This window comes from Panthera leo, chromosome C1 (genome assembly GCF_018350215.1).
Source record: "Panthera leo isolate Ple1 chromosome C1, P.leo_Ple1_pat1.1, whole genome shotgun sequence".
Classification (NCBI taxonomy): Eukaryota; Metazoa; Chordata; class Mammalia; order Carnivora; family Felidae; genus Panthera; species Panthera leo.
The window spans coordinates 11,039,794-11,062,185 of record NC_056686.1 but is presented as its reverse complement, the minus strand read 5'-3'; the positions used below and the strand labels follow the sequence as shown (position 1 = coordinate 11,062,185).

The 22,392-nt window shown below is 52.2% G+C and overlaps 1 protein-coding gene across 11 annotated transcripts in view; it reads right to left on the bottom strand.

Moving 5' to 3' along the window:
• Positions 1-22,392, bottom strand: part of FHAD1 (forkhead associated phosphopeptide binding domain 1) — a 134,901-nt gene that overhangs the window by 49,807 nt on the left and 62,702 nt on the right. For all 11 annotated transcript variants that reach the window (XR_006206768.1, XR_006206769.1, XM_042954231.1 and 8 more), the window contains 7 exons: positions 20,487-20,570; positions 19,589-19,741; positions 18,201-18,396; positions 9,393-9,463; positions 6,755-6,907; positions 3,558-3,665; positions 3,206-3,313 (listed from right to left, as the gene is read on the bottom strand). Coding sequence is in view for 9 of the 11 variants with exons in the window: in XM_042954231.1 (XP_042810165.1) it covers positions 3,206-3,313; positions 3,558-3,665; positions 6,755-6,907; positions 9,393-9,463; positions 18,201-18,396; positions 19,589-19,741; positions 20,487-20,570 (873 nt within the window). In the remaining 2 variants the exon portion in view is untranslated. The remainder of the gene's footprint in view (positions 1-3,205; positions 3,314-3,557; positions 3,666-6,754; positions 6,908-9,392; positions 9,464-18,200; positions 18,397-19,588; positions 19,742-20,486; positions 20,571-22,392) is intronic.

Genomic DNA, 22,392 nt, shown 5'->3' with positions numbered 1-22,392 from the left:
ACCCACGAAACCGGGAGATCATGACCTGAGCCGAAACCAAGAGGTCGGACACGTAACTAACGGAGCCACCCAGGCGCCCCCGTCTTATTTTGGAGTCTGAGCTCTCGTCCCTGTGCCAGGCAGTCTCTCTGATAAGAAGGAGAAGCTCATTAATAATGGATTTCCTATCACTGAAATAAATCTCTTAAAGAGAATCAGGCCTCAGGATGAGGGCCGTGTCCCACATTCATGAGCCACAACAGACCGATTTCTGGAAGGGGCGGGCGGGGGTGAACCTCACAAGTGACGCTCTAAGAGGACGGAGGGAAGAGAGTGTGGTTAGGTGCTCGTGCTCGCGGAACTTTATTTAGGAAGTTATTTGCTGATAAGCTATTCAGTTAAACGGCCTCATGCAAATCACAAAGATGCGGATTAGCGGCGAGGCCCCTGTTTCCAGTCACTGCCACAAATGGCGCCTCAACTTTCAACGGGGGTTGAGTCATAAGCATCAGCTTGGCTGCAAGATGTCTGGGACTCGGAACCTGGTTTCCGTTATATAACCAGTGGTCAGGGCCCCAGGTCAGCCTGCGTGGCGTTTTTAAGCCGTAACATGGCTGAAACACTATATATTTTGCAGTGAAAAGCCGTTTAAGAAATCCCAACGCTCAGCTGTTCCCACAGTGCCTAAATGAAGCAGAAAAGCAGTCACATCATGGATTTTGAACATCGGAGGTGGGATTCCGGTAAGACATTCTCCTGCAATTTGTGAAAGAGACTCGAGGCCACTTCCCAGGGACTTGGACTCGTTCCACGGCCTCTGATCTCACAACTACACTCAGGACCTTCCTCTCGGCAGCTCCTTTGAAGAAGAGGACTGTCTCTTGCGTGACTCACACACACGGGCTCTGTCCCCCTCAGCCGCTTTGCTCCCAAGTTCCCGGGCAGGTAATGGGAGTTAACCTCTAGCGGTGACCTCAAAACCCACATCATGAACTAGCATTCTGTTGTCCTTAAAGATTCATCTGGAAATGTGGCAGCAGGTCTAATAAAAAGGAAAATCAAATACCAGTTTGAGGTTGGTTGAAGTCTGTGTCTGGGACTTTTATCTCCGAATCTGCGTCAAGAAACCCCAGAGGAAAAAAAAGAAAAGAAAGAGAGAAACTGCCAAGAGGTTCTGTCAGGAGAGGTGGGCCGACGTTTGCCGGGGCCTGGGGTGAGGCTCCTCCCCGCTGTGAGGCTGACCTCATCGCGCTTCCTTAAATATCTCTCCTGAAGTCCCCTGTGACCTCAAAATCTCTAAATTCAAGGGCCTTCTCCAGGCTCTTGAGCTGAGCGTTGACCTCTTGGTGGCATTTGGCCCCAGTGAACCCTCAGGAGTTTCTGCTCCTTGTCACCGCCCCCGGAGAGATAACTCAGGGCCAGGCCTCAGTGACACTGTTTACCTGGGGCAGCAGAGCACGGCTGTGCAGGAGACCTGGGACATAAACATCTTCCCTCCTTGGGTAAGATCAGATTGACCTTATGCCTCCCGCGGCGGGTGGGTGAGGACTTTCCTCTGAGGAGTGAGGGTAGGGAGGGGCTTGATGGGGAAGAAGTGCCTGGACAAGATACACAAGTGGTGATCACGGCGACATTTACTGAGCAGCAATTCTGGGTCCAACACTTCGCTGCACGTGACCGCCAATGCCTCACGGCCACCGTTTAAAAGAAGGGAGGTACTGAGACCTCTGTGGCCAGTAAGTCGTCCAGCCGGGATTCGAACCTGTGTCTCGTCTGGCTGCAAGGCCTCTGTGCTGCTTCATGACTGAAGAGTTGACGAGAGCAGTGGGTGAAAGAGACCTCGAGGTCCGAGGGTGACCCCAAGATAAACCCGTGTCGACAATGTAACGGCACTTGCCCCAAAGCTGGCGTGGGAACGTCAGTACAGGTATGACGTCTTCAAGGGGGGAGCAGAGTCCTGGCCTGGGCCACCACGGCCAGGAGAACTGGGTCCGGTTTGGGAAGAAAACAGCCCGTGGGTTGCAGACTCAGACATCTACAGAGGCCAGACAGGTACCGGCACTAAAGTGGGCTGCGTTTACCGCAACAGGGTGTGGTGAGGGCTGTGGGAAATCACTGCTACTTGGCTGAGCTCCCTCCAGTTCCACCAAGTGGAAATGGGGCCAGGTCGGCTGACTTTTCAGGAGAGGAAGGAAATCTGGATTTTTAAAAATGTTTATTTTTGAGGGAGAGAAAGGGCATGCACACGAGCGGGAGTGGGGCGCAGAGGGAGGGAGAGAGAGAATCCCAAGCAGGCTCCGCACCGTCAGCGCAGAGCCTGATGCGGGGCTCGATCTCATGAACCACGAGATCATGACCCGAGCTGAGATCAAGAGTTCGACGCGTAACCCTGAGCCACCCGGGTGCCTGGAAGTCTGGATTTTTAAGTATATTTTATGAATTCAAAATAAAACACTCTGGGGCCAAATGTTAACATGTCCACAGGCCCTTTCCAGCCAGTGAGCAGCCAATCTGTGACTTCTGGACAACAGGACAGGTCAGGGGAGGGGACCAAGGCCAGGCTCCAACCCTGGGATGCACATAAGGAGACACAAGGGCATTCGGGTCTGGAGAGGAGCAGGTGCCTCTATTTCCAAGCAGTTGAAAGGTTATTATGTGGACGAGGCGGGGGGGACAGGTCTTACAGGAGCCAGTGATGCTCTTCTGGGAGAATGAGTTTGAGGCACTTAACCAAAAGGAAGAATCTTCTGCCTGCCGAAGGCATCACCACTGGGACGGACTGCCTGGCCTGTCGAAAATTCTTTAATGATGGAGCTGAAGGCTGGATGATTTTAGGATGTCGTTGGAGGACTGACACAGCCCTGAAGTCCCGGGACTCTGTACCCTTTCCACGTCTCTGCTTTGGGACATAATCTCTAGGCCGAAGATGTTCAGGTCACCAGCCCCAGCTTGTCTCCCAAGTCCTCTCTGTGACTGTATTTTGTGCTGTTTCCAATTTTTCTGACTGGCTGTCAAGGTTACAACTCCAGAGCTCTCTCCCTGAGCTCCCAAGCGTCCCGGGGGTAGCAGAGCCCTCCCAAGGACTGATCGCTGTAGGAAAGCTCCGTCACGCTCTACCCCCGTCATCTGTGGTTTGGAACTCACTGCCACGTGGCCCTCAAGCCAGGTTTGGGCTTGAGCCCGCTTCCCCCCCCCCCCCCCCCCCCCCCCCCAGCCCACTGCATACCTCCTTCTGGCAGGTTAAGCGACTCTCCAGCTCTTGGACTCTTTTCTGTTCATCTTCTAATGCTTCCTTCCCTCTGTGTTTCTCTTGAGCAATGCTTTCCTCCCAAACCTGAAATCCAATGGCCATTGTTTGATAGACACAGTTACCATGGCAGGAATCTGGACTCTGTGCCAGGAACTGCCAGGGTAGCTTTTTGCTGCTCACCACAATCCCACGGGGCAGACGGGGCCGACGGGGCAGCTAGGAGCAAGGGACCCAGAGCAGGCAGGCTCAGATCAGAGCCCGAGGCCGGTCCTTCCTGGGGGCAGGATCTTGACGGGGCTCGGGCTGACTGTCTCCCCCAGCTGCTCACCTTCTTCTGGCGGGTTAGGCGATTCTCCAGCTCTTGGACTCGCTTCTGTTCTTCTTCTAATGCTTCTTTTGCTCTGTTTTTCTCTCGAGCAATGCTTTCCTCCAAATCCTGAAAGTCAACGACTGTTGTTTTACCAGACACGGTTACCATGGCAGGAATGTGGACTCTGTGCCAGCCACTGCCCGGGCTCGCTCTTTACTGCTACAATGACCCCACGGGGGGAGACTGTGGGCAGCTAGGAGCAGGGGATCTAGAGCAGGCCGAGATCAGAGTCCCCGGTCAGTCCTTCCTGGGTGCCTGACCTTGGGCAGGTGAGAAGCCCCCGTCTCGCTATCTGTACAACGGGGACAGAAACGGTGCTTCCTGCATGGGGTGAGCGTGAGGGGCAGACAAGAGGCTGAACGTGAACTGCTTGGCATGTGGTCACCGTTCATTCATAAGGGGGGTCGGTTAGTTCCTCTGTGATCTTCACTTTGCAGAAGGGGAAACAGAGAGATTGAGGAATCTGTCAAATTTACTAGTAAACCACAGGAACAGGGATTCGAACCCGGATCCATTTGACTCGAGAGCCTGTGTTTCGAACCTGGGGTTGGCAACCTAGGGCCCACTAGCCAAATCTGGCCTGCTGTCTGTGCCTTGTGAATAAAGTTTTATTGGCATACCTCCTTGCTCCCTGTTTGTCGGTTGCCTAGGACTTCTTCCGCACTACGACGGCAGACCTAAGCAGTCACGACAGAACAGTGTGACCTGCAAAACTGAAAATATTTACTATCTGGCTCTTTCTGCAAAAAGTTCGCTGACCCCAATCGAAACCATTTGTGTGAGCAAATGGTTGTATGTTGTTACGTGTTGTTACGTACGTGTTGTTAACCGTTCGTTTGTTACATGTTGTTACGTACGTGTCGTTAACCGCTCGTGATAAAAAAGTATTAGCTGGATGAAAGAACCTAGAATTTCTTACTAGTGAAAGAGTGTCCTCAACAAGTCAGGATGTGTGAGAAGGAGTTCAACTAATGAATTTTGACACACGTATTTCGAGAAAGGGTGGGGGTGATGGGGTCGTGTGGTGTGGGGAAGGTTCATCTAAAATTGGGACCCCTGGAGTTAAGTCTGCAACAGGACTTTCATTTTTTTTTTTTTTAACGTTTTTATTTATTTTTGAGACAGAGAGAGACAGAGCATGAATGGGGGAGGGGCAGAGAGAGAGGGAGACACAGAATCGGAAGCAGGCTCCAGGCTCTGAGCCATCAGCCCAGAGCCCGACGCGGGGCTCGAACTCACAGACTGTGAGATCGTGACCTGAGCCGAAGTCGGACGCTTAACCGACTGAGCCACCCAGGCGCCCCTGCAACAGGACTTTCAGATGAGTCCCTTGGGTCAAGGAGATCTACTAAGTGTCTGGGGAATGATGACCCTCAGCAGGATAGTAATGACCATGAGCAAGGGTGCTGTCTCGGCAGGTACCTGACCGTGCTCTCTGCTCCTCGTGGGCTGGTGTGTGCCGAGGTTTGTTCTGTTTAAAGGGGGTTTGAAGCCAGCCCTTGAAACCCTGTCTGCATCAGGACTGAGGCTATAAATGCGCGTCGGGGAGGCTGGTGCCCAAGTCGGTGTTGAACATGGTAGGGCGGAAATACCGTGTACCCACAGTGGAAAAAGTCAACCCCAAATTAAAAGTAAAATAAGACATTTGGAAAGGGAGAGGGTAATCAGGGAGGAGCGAGGAAGCAGGGGGAGAGCTCTGTGAGGCGTTTGCAGAGTTCCAGCTCTTTCTGGTTTTATTTTCCTCTCTCTCGAATGACACGCTGGCTTTTTCTACGTCTAATTGACCTTCGAAATGGACTCATCTGGTTTTAAGGCTATTAATACTGCCTTACGTACAATTTTGGTCAGATGCTTCTTCCCTTTTTAGTCTTTCTAGTCATTTTTTTTTTTTTTTTTTCATAAAAGGCAGAAAGGCAGAGAAAGGGGCAAACAAAAAAAGAGGTAGAAGGAGGAGAGAGATTTCTTGAAATAACCGGGCATGAATCAGAGGCTTAACGAGGCAGAGAGGTCTGCAGAGCTGACGTGTGACAGAGAGGGATGGTCCGAGCTGGAAGTCAGAACTGGCAGGTGCAATCTGCCTCGGGTGGGGGGGAAGAGCTGGGGTCCAGCAGATCTGGGGCGGCCGTCTCGAGGTGGGTGGGAGCAGGCAGGGGCAGCCTGTAGTGGTGATCACCCATGGCTGCATTCTGGAACCACCCAGGAGCACTTTGAAATCCGAGTGCATGAGCCACACCCTCGCCTCAGTTAGATCAGAGCCTGGGGATGGGGGTGGGGGAGAGGTGCAAAGTGCTAGCACTTTTTAATCTAACTGCCAAAGTCAAGAGCCACTGATCTAGGATGATGGCAGTGAAGTAAATCCATGGCCGTCCCTGAACATCAAGAAGGGCTGAATATAGGACAAAGATGAGAATCGACTCATTAAATGCAGTTTCCTGGACTTCTCCAGAGATTCTGATTTAGTGGGTCTGGGCTGGGGCCCGAGAATCTGTATTTTTAACACGTGTCCAGTTGGTTCTTATCGGGCAACTCTGGGAAAACCTTCCTCTAAGACTTTGCTGCTGAAAAGGTAGTCTAAAGACCTGTGCTCTCGGCACCAGCTGGGAGCCTGTTAGAAGTGCAGAATGCCAGTTTCTGCCCCAGACCTGCCGAGTCAGAATCTGCGTTTTAAAGCCTCCCCAGGTGCTTCGTGGGCACCTTTAAGTTTGAGAGGTGCTGCTGTAAAGTATCTCCTAGCTGGCTTGGGTTTTAGAAAAGTAAGTAGCCATTTTGTCCGTTTGTTTCCTATGATACGTACATGAGAGCGGACGACGGAAATAATATGAAGTCGGTCCCGCACGCCCTCAGAAGCGGTCCGTCACTTACAAACCAGGACCTGTAACAGTGACCTGAACTTGTTAAATCAACTGCGATATCTAAGCAAATAAGCTACCGTTTCCAGGAACTTCAGTAACCTTGATGTTTCAAGCCAATTTCGCTGTGAGTTTTAGAATTCAAGCTTCATGTTAATTCCTCCAACATTACTCATTCATTTAATTAATTTAGTTCCATAGCACTGAACAAGGAGTTGTTGAGATTTCTCCCTCTAAGAACGTGCCCTCGGAAAAGGCCACTCCGTCACTTTCCAGGAGTAAAGACAATGACAGGCACCGCCTTACCTCCTTCTCTTCCAACAGCTGCTTGATTCTGTCTCTCAGCTTCTCCTCTTGCTGGAGCCTATCCTCATTCAGCTTCTCCTTCTCTGCCAGATGCTCCTGCAGCTTCTCTTGCATGAAAGACTGCTGAGCTTCCTGAGAGCTGTGGATTTTGATCTGAAACGAGAGGAAAGGAAACTGAAGCTGATGGGGGGTGGGGGGCGGGGGGGGGGGAGGGAGACAAGACTAATTAAAGGAGTCATTTCAACTTGTTTTCTTTTTAGAAGTTCTTTACCTCTGGGGGACAGGACAAAGGTTTACACAAAACTTTCTTAATGCTTAGCCTAGTTGCCAGTAGTGAGGCAGTTGAGTACAGTGGTTAAGGACTCAGACTCTGGATCTGGATAGAATCTCAGCTCTGGTTCTTTCTAGGTGCTTCTCCATTTAGAAAATGAGGTTAGTAATAGTATCTACCTCTTAGAATAAAGATTAAGTGAGATCGTGGGGTGCCTGGGTGGCTCAGTCAGTTAAGTGTCTGACTTTGGCTCAGGTTATGATCTCACAGTTGGTGAGTTCGAGCCCTGCGTCTGGCTCTGTGCTGACAGCTCAGAGCCTGGAGCCTGCTTCCGATTCTGTGTCTCCCTCTCTCTCTCACTGTCTCTGTCTCTCTCTCAAAAATAAATAAACATCTAAAAAAATTAAAAAAGAAAGATTAAGGGAGATTGTGATGGAAAGCTTTTAACACAGTGCTTAGCACATAGTAGGTGCTTAGTAAATGACAGCTAGAATTATTAGTTATTATTAGCTGAGTGGAAGAGAAAAAGCAGTTAGTTAGGGTCAGAAGGCCTGAAGTTTTGTCTTGATTCTTCCATCAGCTAGCTGTATGACACTGAAACAGTCACCTAGCCTCTGAGGCTTCATGTCCAGACCTGTAAAATAAGGAGAATGGACTAGATCATGGACTGACAAAGTACTATCTACAGGCCAAATCTGGTCCCCTCCAAATTTTTATAAATAAAGTTTTATGGGAACAGAGCCATGCCCATCGTGCTCATTCATTTACATACTGTCTGTCTATGGCTGCCTTTACAGCAGCAGAGTTAAGTAGGTGTGACAGAGACTTTATGGCCTAAACTATTTACCACCTGGCCCTTTGCTTTAGATAAAGTTTGTTGACCCCTGGACTACATGGTCTGTGGGGTTGATTGCAATACCTTACCTTCCCTCTATCCATATGTCTTTGGCTACGTACCTTTTTTAATTTATTTTTTAAATATTTATGTTTGAGAGCGAGAGACAGACAGACAGACAAAGGGCAAGTGGGGGAGGGCAGAGAGAGAGGGAGACACAGAATCTGAAGCAGGCTTCAGGCTCTGAGCTGTCTGCCCAGAGCCCGATGGGGGCTCGAACTCATGAATCATGAAATCGTGACCTGACCCGAAGTCAGATGCTTACCCGACGGAGCCAGCCAGGCGCCCCTCTGGCCATGTGCCTTGCAGTGCCCACCCATATCCTGCCCTGACACTGAATTCAGCCATGTGACCTGTTTTGGCCAACGGGATGTTAGCAGACGTATCCCGGCAGAGAACTGAAAAGCATTCTACGATCGGGCTGCTTTCCCTTGTACTTCTGCATCGCCATGGGAACGTTCCCAGGCTAGCCTGATGGAGGATGACAGACAGATGGAGGAGAGTAGAGGTGTTCCAGCTGAGGCCAGCCTCAAGGGCCAGCCAACACCCAGGTACTTGGGCAAGCCCGTCCAAGACTGGTGCACCCACCTAGCGGCTGACCCTAGACACGTGAGCCACGAACAGTAATTGTGGAATGCCACTGAAGTTTTGCGGGTGTTCATTACACAGCATTGTACGTCAGTAGCTACGAGAGTGGTCCGATCCCTAACCATCAACTGCCTCTCAAATGTTCACGTTACGCAACTGTTGCTAATTCGTCTCCCTGTACTGTTGCTAGTCGTGTTGTTCCACTGCATTCAGTAAGCACACTTTTCAAAATGTGGTGGTATTTATCTCTTAATTAAAAAAAACTTTTTAATTAATTTCGAAAGAGAGAGAGAGAGAGAATGAGTGAACGAATCCCAAGCGGGTTCCGTCCCACCAACCGTGAGATCGTGACCTGAGCTGCAATCGAGAGTTGGATGCTTGGGGCGCCTGGGTGGCTCAGTCGGTTGGGCGACCGACTTCGGCTCAGGTCACAATCTCGCAGTCTGTGAGATCGAGCCCCGCGTCGGGCTCTGTGCTGACGGCTCGGAGCCTGGGGCCTACTTCAGATTCTGTGTTTCCCCCTCTGTCTACCCCTCCCCTGCTCACGCCCTGTGTCTGTCTCTCAATAATAAATGAACGTTAAAAAAATTAAAAAACAAAAAAAAGACTTGGATGCTTAACCAACTGAGCCACCCGGGTGCCCCAAGATGTGACGGCATTTAAATCTTTCTGATAATTCTGACAGAAGGAAACAAGCATCCTGTCCTTGCCCTTGCCCTCCTGGGAGATCTTAGCCACCCTGTCTGAATCTTTTTGTGTCAAACGGAGATACATGTCACCTCTCGGGGAAGGTGGACTGACTGGTTAACAGAGAAAAAACAGTGCACAGTGCTATATAGATGCCAAGGAGGAGCTGAAATGAACTTTCAAAGTTAAAATATTACCTGAAGTTCCTGGGTTTGGTTTGTAATTTTCTTGTAATGTATCAGAAGATATTCCAGATACAGAGACAATCCTTGAAAAAAGAAGCAGAGAGAAGTATTAATTCATTTCGCCTCCTTTGCTTTCCGAATAACGTAGTAACAGAGCTTGCGCACAGGTGGATGAGGGCAACGCTGTCCTCCCACCAGGAAGACCGGAGTCTCCGTCCGACGTGTGGTTTAAAAATGGTTGGCCAGTCTTGGCTGGGCTCAAATCGAGTTTCTTGTTGAAGGTGGAAAGTAAAACCCATCCGCAGAGCACCTACTGACTGTGTCCACCGGGTGCAAAGCCCCGAGCCGAGTGTGGGGGATGCTACGAAGCCATTCGTCAAGGTCCAGTCTGAGAGACGCGGTCTCACTGCCTGATAGGAAACATGTGGTGGCTCCAGCTGGCACCTAAGTGACTACTGACAGAGTGGGGGAGTGTGAGAGCCTCAGAGGAGGGGAGATCATTCACCCAGAGTGATCACAGGAGGCTACCGGGCCAAGGAGCCACCGGGTGTGGGCACTGCTGGGTAGGCAGCATTCAGAGTCGGCGGGGAGGGCATTTCTGAACGGACGATGTGGAAACGGCAGGCTGCGTGCTGACGGCCCTCAAAGATAACCGGGTCCCGATCTCTGGGAGCCTGTGAATGCTTCCTTACGGGGCATGAGGAACTTGGCAGATGTCATCAAGTTAAGGATCTTGAGATGGGGGGGGGGGTGGATTATCCCGGACTACTGGGTGGACCCAATATAATCACACGGGAAGACCAGACAGAGGACGGGCGATGGGACAGGAGCAGAGACCGGAAGATGCTTCACTGCTGGCTCTGAAGATGGAGGAAAGGCAAAGAAATGGGTCCTTTCCTAGGGCCTTCGGAAGGACCGGGTCCCTCTGACACCCTGACTCGAGCCCAGGGAAGCCGATTTCAGGCTTTAGGCTTCAGGCTGCGCGAGAACACACACGTGCTGTGTTGAGGTGCTGCGTTGGTGGTATTTGTTACAGCAGCCATAGGAAACTGATGTGGGGGTGAAGGCAGGTGGGGGGTCGGGGGAGGGAGTGCACAGCCCTCGAGGGCGCTGAGCTTAACTGGGCTGCTGGGACGCCGCCAGCCAGCAGGGAAGCAGAAGGTGGAGCTGGGGGGAAGGCTGGGGTCGAGTGGTGGCCGGTCCGGAACAGTAGCCACAAGGTGTGAACTGGCTCGAAACGTCACTGATGCGTACAGAGCAGGTCCCGTGTGCCCGGCCCTCTGCCAAGCAATCAGTGCATCGCCGCACTGCGTCACCGGATCGTCACCCCGTGTGACAGGGGAGGCAGCCGGGCTCCGAGACGTGCGGCCGCCGAGTGCCGCAAGGCTGGCAAACAGCGGAGCCGGGCCTTGGGCTCGAGTCAGTGGGACTCTAGCAGCCGTGTCACTGCTGCTTCAGTTGCCGATGGAGCAGTGAACTAACTGCCTTGACGAGGAGTGTTTTCTTGTTTTGCTTTTTTGGTCTTTTCAGAAAAATAGCTGAGGCGAACTCGAGGCGGGGGAACTAGCAGGTTTCCCGGCGGCAGCACCGTGGATGGGCCGGGCTACACGAATCCTCTGCTGTGGGGGCTGTTCTGGGCACTGCAGGACGCCAGGAGCGCCACCCCCCGTCCTGGGCGTGACAACCGAAATGTCTCCGGACATTGCCGGATGTCTCCTGGTGGCTGAATCCCTTCCTGAGAGTTAGAGGCTGGGAGCCCATGGACGTCCAGGCCTTTAGGGCCAATGTTCTAAACTAGGGTGGGAGAAGGGAGAAATGGGGATAAGAAAAAGAGAGAGAAAAATCTCCTCTTAGGGGTAGAATGGTGGCCCCATTGTCAGACAGAGAAGACAGGTGAGGGTGGTGTAAGGGCTGGTGAGGAGGCGAGAGCTACAAGCTCGGCGTCAGACGTGCTGAATTTGAGGTACCAGAGGGACTCCAAGGAGAGGTGGTTGGACGAAAGCAGGACCACCCCGGCCCAGTCCACCCAAGGTCTTCGTGGGATTAGGAGAGAGCACCCTTCCTCCCGGTGGACACGGCCCCTGCCAGGGGTCCCACGTGCTGCCTTACGTGGCGCCCAACCTGTACTACCATTCTTGGTGGCACGGCACGTAGAGATGTGCACGTGGCCATCGCGGCCACGGGAGTGGTTGTGGAAGTGCCCGGATGGAGACTTCCTTCATAAGAAAGGAGATGAGAGAGGGGAGGGCCAAGGACTCCGCTGGAGAAAACACTCAGGTAGGGACAGGAACAGGGGAAAGGGGCTGCTGAAAACAAATGAAGAAGGTCAAGAGACAGGCAGGGCAGGGCGCCCCAGGCCTGGACGAGCCAAGGGGTGAGAGTGTTTCCGGGAAGAGATCCGAGAGCGCTGGGGGAGCCGGAAAGACGGCGGGTCTGCCAGTCCAGGCGGGGCTCCATGTCAGTTACACGCAGGGGTAAAGCAGGCAGGCGGAGCCAGAGTAGGAAGTTTGCAATGAAGACAGAGGGCGTAACACACTTCTGCAAGATCCAAGGTGGGATGGCAGTGCCAGGAACAGAAAAAGAGCTAAAGAAGCAGCGGGTTCCAGGGAACGGCTGCCATCTTGAAACGCATGGTTGATGGCAAGAGAAGGATTAAGAGGAAGACAAAAGCGGTTGATGCCAGAGAAGGAAGTTGTAATTCCAGACCTTGTGCACGGGTTCCCCTGGGAGGGACAGAGGATGGGAGACACAGGGAGGGAAGAGCTGCATCTGGAGAAAGCAGTGAGACTATAGCGGGAATTTGGAGGGGGAAGGAGAAAAGGTGGGTGGAGAGAGAGAGAGAAAGGAAGGGAGTCGAATATGTTCATGCCTGGGGCCTTGATCCCTGGCAGTGCAACTTTCTGAGAATTTCCTGCCTGCGAGAGTAGAAGAGTAATATTATAATAATAGCTATCAAGTATTAAGTACCTGCTGTGTGCCAGGCACCACGCCAGGAGTTTTACACGTGATATTTTCTAGCCATGAGAAACAGCCCAGCAAGGAAATGTGTTTGCCCTTGTACGTGAAGCAGCAGAAATTCAGCGAGGTTGAGCTACAGAGCTGGGAGGTGGTAGGCGCAGAATCTAGCCCCGGGTCTGTCATTCTCTTTTAAGCGACGGGGGAAGTGCTCTGTGAGGACATCAAGACGGCAGGGAAGGCAAGATGGCCTGGGTAATGTTGGCAACAGCTACAGGAGCAAATGCATTTGGGGTGGCTCAATTGGGGTACAACCCGCGACTCAAGAACCCAAGGGGAGGGATCAAAGCAGGAGTGGGATCCAGAGAGGGTTAGGGAGAGGAAGGACTCAAGGATGTGGAAGGAGAAGAGGGAGTGTGTGATCGTGCGTCTGGGTTCCATGATGAGCCGCAATCATTATGGGGTTTCTCTCTTTTCGAGAAGAGGCAATTCTTCATCATATTTCTGGTTACAAAAGTTATGTGTGTCTATTACACACACCCAAACATTACAGACATCCGTAACGTGGAGACTGTTCCCTGCTCTAGCCTCCCTGGCTGGCACACAGTAGGCCTGCAAACAACAGTTGATGAACGACCAAGTGAAGGTAAAGGTCCTACACAGTCCCACCACGCTGGGAAAATACTCCCAACGCCCGTGTGTCTTTTTCTTCGGACTTTTCTTTTGATTCCGTACCGATACTTAAAAACGGGAGCACTGTGCGTATTGTATTACAACTTGGCTTTTTTCATGTAAAAATGCTGCACATTTTGGATATCTGAGAAAGAGTGATTTTTTATGGATGCAGGGAAGCCTTTTATCTGTAACAAAGTCTTGCAGAAATAGACACAAACAACTGGCCTTGTGAGAAAAATGTAGAGTTCTTTCTTTTCCTTTATCAAAAGAAGCCGAGAAACCAGGCAGGAGGAGTGGGGGCTAACTTTCAAGGTCCCTCTTTAGACGTTTTGCATCTTCCCAGATGGACCACACAGCAAATCCCTGACCGGTCACATCTTTAGTGGCAACACCAACCTTCTGAGCCACTTAGGACAGTGGCCAACAATACTCCAAGTCAAGTCTCCCTTAACATTAGTCGACCTGCCTTCTCCCGGGGGATTCACTTCAGGGTTTACAGACCCAGTCTGTTAGGTGAACTCTATCTCTTAGGACAGTATTGGAAAAGGCGGGTAGCGTGGTGGTTAAGAGTAGGGGCTGGGAGGTCAGAGGGATCTGAACCGAATCCCACCTTTACCAGCTGGCTGTTGAGACACTGAGCCCATGGTCATGACTCTGGGAAGGAGGCCTGGGAAGGGCTCTTGTGGGTTCAACCCAACTGAGTGCTCGTGGCTCGGAAAATCCCATTTGCTGCCAGATGGAGATGGGCGAGAGGCTGCGGGTCAGGTTACCTTGGTGCGAATAAATCAAGCTGGAGAGCCCGTGCGTATACCTATCTGACCCACATTTAGGTCAAATTAGTTCCACGGGTATTTCAGGCTGGTGATAACGGCAGCTCTCGTTTATTAAGTCTTACCGCGTGGCCCAGGCTCCATGATCGGCACATGCATCTCAGCGTTTTAATCCTCACAACATCTCTATGGGACTTCATTCCCATTTTACAAACAGGTAAACAGGGGCACACGGAAGTCGAGCAACCTTCTCACACAACTAGTAAGTGCACAGCTGAGATTCAGGCTTGGCAGCTGGTCTCCGAAGCCCGGGCTCAGAAACGTTCTGCTGTGTCGTGCAAATGGGAGTCTTCCTTGGGCCTGGCTCGTGGTGCACATCAGAGAGGGCAGCTCACCTTGGGGAGCGAGAACTCTTAGCTCTGTCTCTGCCCAAGCTGATGACAGAATCTGTCCTCTAGGAACTGGGTGTGTACCTGGTACCTCCCTGGATCTTCAGAGAGAGCGTGGGGTCACAGACAAACACACACGCATCAGGGTCACAACGACCTGTTTGAATCCTGACCTTCCCATGTGGCAGCTGTGTGACCTTGAACAAGTTTCTTAACATCGCTGAGACTTGCTTTCCTTACCTGGAAAATAAAGACAGTAATAGTACCTCGCTCGCTAGGATATGGGAGGATAAAAGGACACAACACAACACATATAAGACACCTAACACGGTGATAAGTTCTCAGCAGCAGCTAAATAAACCACGGTTCCTACCCTTTTCTCGGGAACTGGGAACACAGAAGGCCTTTTGGAGTGTCTGTGGATGGCGGGGAATGACCGGGGACCCCCTGCTGGCCTCGGCGATGTGAAGTACCTGAGTCTCCTTATCATGCTGGAATACTCATGAAAGTAGTTTTGGGGCCAGTTTCTCCGTTTCTAAAATGAGGGTAACAGTACCTGCCTCACCGAGTTGCCGTGAGGACAGACTGGAATGATATATGGAAATGCTGAGAATAGCTTCTGGAAGAGAAGTGCTCAGTAGTGAATGGTGACCACCATCATCGCAATCGTTACCATTATCACCTCTAACCATCCTTCTCTTCCTCAGCATCACCACCATCACAACCTGATCACCGCCACGATTGTCGGGCTCAGCGCTGCTATTGTCCTCCTCACCACCATCATCACCACCATCACCACCATCATCCTCATCACCACCACCATCATCACCACCATCACCACCCTTACTTATTCAGACCCCGACCATCATCATCCTCACCATTTTCACCACCCTCACCACCATGGCCACCGCCATCCTTGGGTAGATGGTTCTGGGCTGGGAATGAGGTACGGAAATACTTAACACAGAGGATGGAGGGAATTCTCTAGTTCATCCCTTTCTTTTAGTCTTTGGGGACCTTGCCATGATCCTGCTCGTACTGGAAGAGAAAATGCCTTTGCCATCAACTTCTCCTGCTGAAGGAATGAAGGAGAGGCCCCACTTATTGACCTTTTTGTTGTTACCCTCCACGCTTCCTGTCTGACTCCTTAAGACCTCGTAGCTGCAATCATAGAATACGGTCTGTGTCTCCCCCACGGGTGTTCCATAGGACATTATTCCAAAAGATGTTAGATGTGGGCAAGGACAGGAGAAAAGGAGAAATATATTTTGGGAACGCTACATTCTTCACCTCATTTTTCTAGATCCATAGTGCTTCTTAGTTATAGGAGGAACGCTGCAGACCTGAGAGGGCAGGTCTGAGAAATGCTGCCTGAAGTAACTGGAATCGCTGGCCCGAGACTTTATAATTAACTTTATAATTCACTTCTGTTTATGGTGGCATGTATAGGACTAGATTTCTGGACATAAGCTACAATGACTAAAATGGCCTTGGACACGGGGAGGGGACAGTACACACATAGCTTGGCCCCACTGTTACTGGGATAGAAATGATGGTTTTTGTAGGCGCCCACTATGTGGTATACGCCTTTCTGGGTTCTGGAGATACACCACTACTAACATCTATTTCCAGATTAGACACACAGGGTAACAGCTGCATCCTTGGCACCCCATCTGGAATGTCTCACAGGCACCCCACACTCATCTCCTCCTTCAAACCTGGTCTTCGTGCAACGCTCCTTAGACTGCATTTTAGTGAAGGAAGCACGTCTGTCCTTTCACACAAGCCAGAAACCTGGAGGTCTATAGACTCCCTTCTCTCTGTCACTTCTCTTCTAACCATATCCAATTCCGCCGCGGAGGCTGTTGATGTGCCTGGGGACCTTCTCTCTTTCCCTATCCCAGCCCTGCCCTAAAGCCACCATCATCTCCTGGGACGGCGTCCCAACGATTCCCTGGTGCTCCGTGTTGGCCATTTGCCCACACGTTTTCCACTGCCAGCTGAGACCATTATCTCCAAAAGCAAACCTGTTCCGTCCGTTTCCTACTTAAAGCCTTTCATTGGCTCCTTGCTGCTCTTAGGATAAAGCAGGGCTTCTTATGGGGGGCCCTGCCAGCCCGCGGGGCACAGCCCCCGCCCACCTCCCCTGCCAGCCCTGTCCCACCTCCCACCCCCATTTCTTTCAGACCCTTCTGTTCTTTACGCTCCCCTCCCCGCCACCACACAGCTCTCTTGGCCCAGAATTCTCTTCCCTCCCGTCCCCTCCCCTCCCCCTTCTGCCAAATAACTCCTACGCGTCCTGCAGACACCCTGCCCTCCCTGACCGGCTCAGAGTCCCGCGCTTCTCCTTTGTAGCACCTGTCACCATCCAAGTTTTATGTGCGCGTGAGTTTTCAGTTAATGCCCAACTCCCCTCCCCGAGACCACAAGGTCTGTGAGGGCAGGGACGGTGCCTATGCCCCCTCAATACTTCACTACGAAAAATTTCAGACAAAGTTAGAGGAATTTTTCAGCGAACACCCATACACCCTCGACCCGGAGTCCACCTGCTTCTGACCCCACTACACCTCTGCCCCGCACAGGGCTGGTGTCTCGGAGGCACGCAACGAAACTTTGTTGAGTGAAAACGGTTCAATGTCCTTCCCCCTAGAAGGCGATAAAGATAAGGCGACGAGATACGTGTTCAGTCGTGTTCACGTCAGCACTATCTGTGAGTATGGAAAACGGGAAACAGCCTAAATGCCCACGATAAAAAAAAAAAAATGTACAGGTAGTGCCTATTCTGTGCCAGGTACTATTATTCTAAGCACTTTACATATACCAATATTTTTCAGTCCTCACAACAGCCTTGCGGTGGGTATTCCTTATTATCCTCATTTTACAGGCAAGCAAACTGAGGCAGAGACAAGGTAAGTTACTCGCCTAGAACCACATAGCTGTTTCCCCGGGAAGATGCTGTGGAAGTGACGCCCGAGACAGAACGGCAGTGACAACATCGAATGCTGGCAAGGATGTGGAGCATCGGGAACCCTCTCACTCACTGCTGGCGGGAATGCAAAATGGCGCAGGCCCTTTGGAAGACGGTTTGGTGGTTTCTCTCCAAACCAACCATCCTCTTACCACATGCCCCAGCAATCATCCCCTCCGGGCTTTACTCAAAGGGGTAAATGGACGGCTAAACAAACTGTGGTACGTGCAGACAGTGGAGTATCATTCAGTGCTAAGAAGAGGTGAGCTAGCAAGTCATGAGAAGACACGGAGGGAACTTAAACGTAGATTAGAAAGAGAAAGAAGCCGATCCGAGAGGTGGTAGGATTCCAACTGCACGGCATTCTGGAAAAGGCGAAACCGTGGTAAAAGGGAGCTGGAGGCTGGGGCGGGGGGGGGGGGAGGGACGGACAGGTGGAGAGCAGAGGATTTTGAAGGCAACGGAACTATCCCGCGCGACCCGATGATGGTGGACACACGTCACGATACCCCCGTTCGAACCCCTAGAAGGTGCGACACCGAGAGCGAACCCCAACTCAAAGCATGGAGGCTGGGTTTAGCACTGATGCGTCAGTGTGGGTTCAGCAGCTGTGACAAATGCACCACTCCGGTGGGGGATCCTGACAGCGGGAGGCGGGGACTGTGCAAGCCGGGGGGCAGGGGGCCCACGGAAGTCTCTGTACGGTACTTTCCTCTCACTTCTGCTGGGAACCTAAAACTGCTCTATAAAATATATATATATAAAATGGTAGTTCCTTCTGAAAGGGAGGATTTAGCATAATTTTGATTTAGTTTTCCTTTTGCCTGTGTCACGTCTCATTTTTCTTCAGTAATCATGTCTCACTTGTTTTTTTGTTTGTTTTTTTTTTTCCCACCCCAGGAAAATCACTTCTCCAAGTCAGTCTGGAGAAGGGAGTTGTTCTTGGCCACATCCCTAAGAAGCCTTCCTCAACAGATGTCCCCTCGCAGTAAGATGCAACGCGACATTTTAGAGTCATGCAACCACGGGAGGAAGAGAAAAGAAAGAAAAGAGCGCCAGTCACCTGCGTCGGAGCTGGATAACTGGATCCCGACGTCCCCGAGGAGACGCTCCGTGTCCTCCAGCCAGGACAGCGCCAGGCGCAGGATGTCCAGTGCCGCCTCCTGGAGCCCTGAAACGGGCGGGCTCACCTGAAGGCTCTGAAGCACGTCCACCTCCTTCTTCAGGTCCTTGCTACAGCAGGACATTTTCATGCACGCCTGGCAAGAGACGACACCATGAGGAGCCCAGACGCGCGCCAGAAACCAGCACCCGGACGGCCGCGCTCCCCGCCCCTGCCGTGAAACTGGCCGTGCCACGGGCTGGCCGCGCGGGGCCGGCTCCGTTGTATTTACCCCCCGTTTTGGGGCCGCTTTTGCCTTTGTTTGTTTGTTTGTTTGGACTCTTAATTTAGACTCTGGATGGTCAGAGAGACCCCGCTTTTAGGTCTCTGCAATTCCGAAGCCCAAATGGCCCAGGAGCACGGGCTGAAACGAGAATCGGATTTGGGTGCTTCTGCACGTCAAACTCCCTGTGGAGATGAACAGAGGGGCTGGCCAGACAGTGGGGTTTCCTGATTTGAAAGGGTGCTGACAAGCCCGCGTCTGCACAGACTCCCCAAATAGCAGCTGCTTATTTCCAGAGGAAGCAGACAGAGCTGTCTGCTCGATGGGCTCCGTGCCCGCGTGGGAGCCCTGGGGGTTCAGGCCGACTTCTGGTCCCAGTCTCCACCGGAGTCAAAAGCAAAAGGGGCAACAAACAAACAGACAGACAAACAACAAAGACCACCAGGGTTTCCATTGCTGGGCAGAAAAAGAAGCTGCAAATAAAGAGTAGGAACATTTCCTTGGTTTCTCTGGAAATAATAGGGGGCTATTTTTTTTTTTTTCCTGCTGGGGTCGGGGACCTCCCCAAGTCAGTACTAGGAGTGTGTCAGGCATCTTTCCCTTGGCCACACCAAGTTCACCTGGGGCTCTTGGTTTTCTATTCCCAAACAAGTTTCTCCAACAAGAGAGAAGGACAAAAAGAAAAAAGAGCAGAGCATTTCTGCCCCACCTGCTCCAAAAGCGCTGGGTAATTTCCCAAACAAGCAGCACAAGAATGAGGCGAAAGAGGGGCACCTGGGTGGCTCAAGTCGCTTAAGCGTCCGACTTCAGCTCAGGTCATGATCTCACGGCTCGTGGGTTTGAGCCCCGTGTCGGGCTCTGTGCTGACAGCTCAGAGCCTGGAGCCTGCTTTGGATTCTGTGTCTCTCTCTCTGTCCCTCCTCCACGCGTGCACACGCACACACACACACACACACACTCGCTCTCTCTAAATAAATAAATAAATAAATAAATAAATAAATATTTAAATATTTAAAAAAAAAGAATGAGGTGAAAGAGACGTTTGTAAAGAGCAGAGGGGGGCCACCTGGCAGTTGTCTAAAGATGTCTTCAGCTTCTCAATGTTCTCTGTGATTTCCTCCCGTTTGGAGCTGTGGAGCTGAGTCTCCTTCTGCAGGGTCCATTTTTTCTGCTGAAGGTTGATGCTGTCCTCAGTGACCTGAGTAATCTTCTCTATTAACTGGTGAGAGAAAAGGAAAGAAAGGTTTACGGCACAGGGCGGCCCTGGGAAGGGAGCTGGGGGCGTTGGGTTGAAGCTCCCGGCTCGACAGGTGAGAAGGGAGGTCCTGACGTGTGCCTTGGGGATGGCTCCGGAGGAGGACATTGGCTCTGTCCCCAGGATGTGTTTCCCAGGATCAGAGATGACTTTTAAGAGCCAAGGATCTGTAACGCTGTCACGGGTCTGTTCTAGATACTTCTGCACTGCGGTGGTGATTCATAACACGGAGCCTGATGCTGTGGGCTCATTAAAAGAAGGCCAGCGTCCGCAGCCGCCGTAGTGCAGGTCCTGGTGTGGTTTCTTATGTGTGTTGACACAGAGGGATGGAAAGAAAGTCGGGAAGAACGACGAGGCGGTCATTACAGCCAGAAGTCCGTCCCCACTGCCCTCTTTTCTCTTCGGAAGGAAGGCACGGTTTACGGAGAGGCAGCCCCCTCTTTTTTTTAAGGTGCTAACGAAGGGTAAATGTGTGTGTCTGGCGACCAGAAATAGGCCTGAGTGGTTTAATTTGATTTTCAGAGAAACGTTTCAAGGGAGTTTAACTGGCTTTTACTTTAAAAGCCAGGAAATCCCATAAAATCAAAACAAATCTTTATGGTGTAGCAACAGCGTGAAAAATATGTGCCATCAACCAAAACCAGAAACATATGCTCCCCGTGTCTGGGGGCCCGGGTCCCGGGGAAGGAAGTGAAAACTCCAGACAAACCTGCTGATCGGTGATGGACCTGTCCAGGAACGGCTTCACCTGTCCGTAGGTGGCCTTGATGATTTGAGTTCTGAAATGCTCCAGCTGTAGCACAGAAAGGGAAGGCGACAAGAGTCGGCGGGGCCGCCCGGAGCCGGCAAGCCCGCGCGTGGCACTTCCAGCGCCGGGGTCCTGGAGTCAGAAGGGTCCGCGCGCCTTTAGTGGTCGCCACGGGTCACTGAAAGGGTCACCTCTCGCCGGAAGGGGCGGGGCCCGCAGAAGAGAGCCGGACAGCAGGCTTTGATGACTGTTTGGGTCTGCCTGCCTAACCCAACCCACACGCGTGGTCAGCGCACACGCTCACGCCCTCGGAGGAGCCACTTGCTGCCAATCACCCGGCGGGGAGTCTGGGGCCGGGAGACTCTTCCATAATTGCTGAGCTGGCGCCAGGCTGTGAAATAAATATTGAGGCTGTCAGCCCGAGGAGATGGTGCAATCAGCTCGGGGGCCCGGGGAGAGAACAGTGTGCTCCCTTCTGCCATTCTGGGCCCGGGACCACGCGTGTCCTGGAGACTGTGCCTATGGTCTTCGTGTCCCCGGAGCCCGGTGCGGTGCCTGACGGAGTAGGCCCTCAGTCCCCATTCACTGAACGCTTGAATGCAGAGACGTCGGTCAAACACCGAGTCTTCTGCTTTGGTTCAGCCGGCTTTTATCGAGCGCCTCCTTGGCGCGGGTGTTTTCAGATCGCAGCTGACGAAATGGCACAAGGAGATTAAATCGGGGCACACAGAATTACGAGCTCGAGGTGTCCAGTTCCACGAGAAGAGGGGGCAGAGGCAGCCCGCCTTTCTCCGGGAATGTACCAACATGGCCCGGGGTTTTGGTTCGCTGGTAAAATACGGTCACTGCCTCTAAAACGGAGCCCCGAAGGGACCGTAGGTGCCACCGAATCAACTTAAAAGTCAAAGGGTCCCGGGGCGCCTGGGTGGCTCAGTCGGTTAAGCGTCCAGCTCTTGGTTTCAGCTCAGGTCACGATCTCATGCTTCGTGGGTTCGAGCCCCTGCGTTAGGCTCTGCGCGGACAGAGCAGGGCCTGCTTGGGATTCTCTGTCTCCCTCTCCCTCTGCCCCTCCCTGCTCACTCTCTCAAAACTAAGTGAATAAACAACAACACAAAAGTCAAAGGGTCCTAATATGCACAAGTTTACTATATACTGGGGAGTTCTGGGAACCCAGTAGTGGAATGGTGAGTCTTCTAGGGACACCCCTGCAATCACCCGGCCCAAAGCTGATGGGGGGCAGGGTGGTGGTCTCGAGGCACTCCAGGCCATCCTCCGGATCCACAGCCAAGGGGAGGGTCCTAACTAGCCCAGGAAGAGAGCACAGCTCGGGGTGGAGGGGTAGGTCCTCCTGAACGATGGGCTCAGGCCTGGAGCTGGGGAGGGGCAGAGTCTCAGACAGAGAACAGGGCCATGGAAATAAGGGCGTGGGATGGGAAGGTGGCAGAGAGAGGGCTCACGCTCTGTCTTTTGAGTCTGGACCTGGAGGGCTCTCAATGTCTCTGAGGGTCCTCCGGGATGACTTCTCCCCAGAGCCACCACCCGGACCTTGGTGCCTGGGCAAGTGACAAAGATCACGCCTTCGGACCAGGTGTGCGTTGGGGACTACCGAGTGCAGAAAAGGTGCACAAAGGAAGGCTCAGACCGGTGGGTTCTCTGCCCTCGCTGAGTGGTGGCACCTCGCGGGGATGGCACTGGGGGGGGACATTTGTTGAAGGGGCTTTAAGATCTGCCCAATAGTCAGCATTGTTACTAAACTTGTATGCGCCTCTGACAAAGCCCGGTCACGCCGCCCACTTAAGGCTCGGAAGGGCTTTGGGAGCTGGGCCGCGTGGGACGGAGGCGTGGTTCTTAACTTTTTTGGGTGGTT